The 3,517-nt window shown below is 36.1% G+C and overlaps 1 protein-coding gene across 1 annotated transcript in view; it reads left to right on the forward strand.

Annotated features, from left to right (window-relative positions):
- LOC106880974 (axotactin) overlaps positions 1 to 3,517 on the forward strand; it is a 67,805-nt gene that overhangs the window by 38,122 nt on the left and 26,166 nt on the right. The window contains exons 18-19 of the mRNA XM_052977754.1: positions 519 to 656; positions 1,793 to 1,953. Coding sequence (XP_052833714.1) covers positions 519 to 656; positions 1,793 to 1,953 — 299 coding nt within the window. The remainder of the gene's footprint in view (positions 1 to 518; positions 657 to 1,792; positions 1,954 to 3,517) is intronic.

Raw genomic sequence — 3,517 nt, forward strand, 5'->3', positions numbered from 1 at the left:
AAAATGTCAATTTATTCAGTTTCCAAGCATTATGCACCTTGGGCTACACTGTCCAATGCGTTCTTTTTTTATCGCCATGATAGATTGCTAGCCACTAAACCTTTTTCTATTTTCTCTCCCTGTTTATTTTTGTGTTCCTTTCTGTCGAAGAGCGTAGGCTCGAAACATTAAAGACCTTTTCACTTCCCGAGCGTTAAACTAATACATCTGTTTGTTGTTTACACACCTGTCTTTGTCTTTTGGGTTTTTTTTTTGTAAATTCTCACTATATTACAGATGTAAGTTTGATAGAGACTTGGCTGTTTTTTCTAGCAGGTTTGGTGACCACATAAGGGTTCTTTCTTACTGTTGTTGTTTTCATTTCTTCCTTCAATTTGTTATCTGTTTCAGTTGTGAAGAAGGACTACCAGGTTGTGGTTTGTGTAAGACTTGGTTTCCATTTCCAGCAACCACAGAGAGGCTCTGGCATTGTTGTTGTTGTTGTTTTCATACCTTCTTGATTTCTCAACGTGTTTCAGGTGTGAAGAAGGAGTGTAAGGCAGGGTGTGGCATCAACCCCTGCCTCAATGATGGCCACTGCACAAACCTGTGGGGCAACAAGGAAATCTTTTGTGACTGCAGCATAAGCAGCTTCACTGGAAGATACTGCACTCTCGGTAAGTTGTGGACACTTAGAGTACAATTTAATGGGGTTGTGGTGCAGTTTAACAAGTCCTCAATGCATTTTAATGGGGTTGTAGATCTGTTTAATGGCAACACAGTGCACATTAGTTGGGTTGTATTGCAGTTTAGCATGGCTGCACTCCACTTTAATGGGGTCATAGAGCAGTTTAAGGGGGACTCAGTAGACTTTAATGGGATCGTGGTGCAGTTTAATAGGACCTTAATACATTTTAATGGGGCCGTAGAGCAGCTTCAGACAAACACAATGCACTTTCATTGGGTTGGATTGCAGTTTAGCGTGACCTTATTTAATTTTAATGGGATTGTAGAGCTGTTAAATAGGACTTCAATATAATTTAACCAGGTTGTATAACAGTTTAACAAGACACTAAGTTCATAGTAAAAGTTTAGTGGGACCTCAATAAATTTTAATGGGATCATAGATTAGTTTTTAATGGCGTCATAGAGCAGTTTAATGAGGTCTTAGCATGGTTTATTGACACCTAAGTATGTATTAATGTGATTGTTGTGTAGTTAACTAAGACAATACCTTCCTTTAATGAGGTTGATATAACAATTTAAAAAAGGTGTTAGTCTGCATAACAGTGGCACCATAGTACAGACTATTTAATGGTTTATAAGGGCAACTGAAAAGGGACGTAATGCATTTCACTTCAAGGAGGCTATGATAGAATTTAATGGAGTCATAGTGCTATTAATTTTAACATGATATAATCTTAGTTTATATGTAAAGACAAGTGAAATCAGAGAAGCTCCCTCTCTGGTTCGTGTGGTCCCTGTTTTAAAGACAGTCACGAGTTTTTTGAGGGAGAGATTTGGTTGTTACATTAAGTAACAAGCAAATGGCTTCATGGAAGCTCCCTTCACCGGTTCATGTGGTCCCTGTTTTAAAGATAGAAGGGAGTTTGTTGCAGGAGAGATTTGGTTGTTACATTAATGTCTAGTGATTACATAGTAGCTCCCTCACCGGTTCATGTGGTCCCTATTTTAAAGACAATAGGAAGTTTGTTGAGGGGAGTTGATTTATATGTCTATATAGGTTCACCTATATATGTTTACGTAGGTGAACCCTTTTTATTTATAATCTATTTTTTTTTTTCTTGTGTAGAACCCTGCGGTGAATTTCGCGGTGATACCATCCTACAGTACAAGTTTGACCCCATCAGATATGCAGCTGCCAAGACCGACAAGGAGAAGCTGTTTGTTAGTTTTGCGACCAACGTCACCGGACCTGGCAAATACGTCCTTGTCGATGTGTATAGTACCACGTGAGTGTTGGTACTGGTGGGGGTGGTTTTTGTTGTATGTTGTGGTGATGGAAATGGTACCTTGTGGTAGTGGTAGAAATATAGTATGGTGTAGTTGATGTGGTAGTATTAATAGTAGTGCTGTTCCTGATATGGCAGTATGAGCAGTGATCCATACACGCATGCATATAAGTGTTTGTGTGTATATGTGTGTATATATATATATATATATATATATATATATAAATATATGATAGGCTGCTGAACTCAACACTTTATTTTTCATTCTCTCTATTTTTTTCCCTCTTATTCAGTTCTGTCGAAGAGCATCGGCTCAAAATGTAAAAGCTTTACCATTTTACCTGAGCATCAAACTAACACACCTGTTTTGTCTCTGTTTTTCTATGAATTTGAACAATATTTATAATTAAGATTCTGTTGAATTAGGTACTTAAATTGAGGTACCTTGTTAGGTTGGTATGACATTATTAATTGAATATTGAATATCAAAAATCTGTGCAGGTGTGTTTGCACCTGATATTCCTGCCTTGTGTGCAGACAACGCAACCCAGCTGAAGATATACGTTCTTGGTAATTCAGCCCTGTACTTTTTTATAAAGGTACTTTCTATAGTATTTCCAAAGTGCAGATTCCAAGGTAGGTGAATAAGATATAAATGAGTAACAAAGATGTACAGGTGTCAATTCATTATGGCCATTTCAAACAGCTCCTTTAATTAATTAATGGAAGCATTACATCATTTGAAAGAAACCATTCTCATCAGATGATCACAAGATGTCTAACATAAATTATACAACCATTTCCTTAACATATCCACATCAATAATGGAACTCAAAATATTTACATTGTTTCTGTTGTTTCAATTGTTGTTGATGTGTTTACTATAGATTTCGTATCTGCACAGATAGATGCACGTTTGTAAATGTGTGTGTGTGTGTGTGTGTATACAACCTTAAAATGCAAAAGACTTTTCCATTCTTCTCAAGTGTTATACTAATACATCTGCTTTTGTTCCTTCACCTGTCTTTGTCTTTTGTTTTCGGTAAGTGTGAACAATACACACACACACACACACACCTATATATCTGTGTGTGTCTGTATATATATATATATAATTATATATATTATATATTTATATATATATAAGAGATAAGTGTACATACGCTGTCCCATTCTGTATTATATTTATATATATATATATATTAGAAGGTTTGGAAGTGATGTACAGGTATTATATATTAGAAAAAATAATGAAGTACTCAGATATCTGGATGGTTATACATTTACAGATTTTTATTGATATGTCACATGTTTTTATAAATTAGCGCTTGCATCTATTCTTGTAGATTCTCCAGAGAATAGATGCAAACCTGTGATATATCAATAAAAATCTGTAAATGTACAACCATCCAGATATCTGAGTACTTCATTATTTTTTCTAATATATATGTTACCACTGTTGCCTTACTGGCACTTGTGCTGGTGGCACATGAAAAAACATTCAAGCAAGGTCACTGCCAGTGCCGCTGGACTGGCTCTTGTGCGGGTGGCACATAAAATACACC

Source organism: Octopus bimaculoides, chromosome 28 (assembly GCF_001194135.2).
Source record: "Octopus bimaculoides isolate UCB-OBI-ISO-001 chromosome 28, ASM119413v2, whole genome shotgun sequence".
In the NCBI taxonomy this organism is placed as follows: domain Eukaryota; kingdom Metazoa; phylum Mollusca; class Cephalopoda; order Octopoda; family Octopodidae; genus Octopus; species Octopus bimaculoides.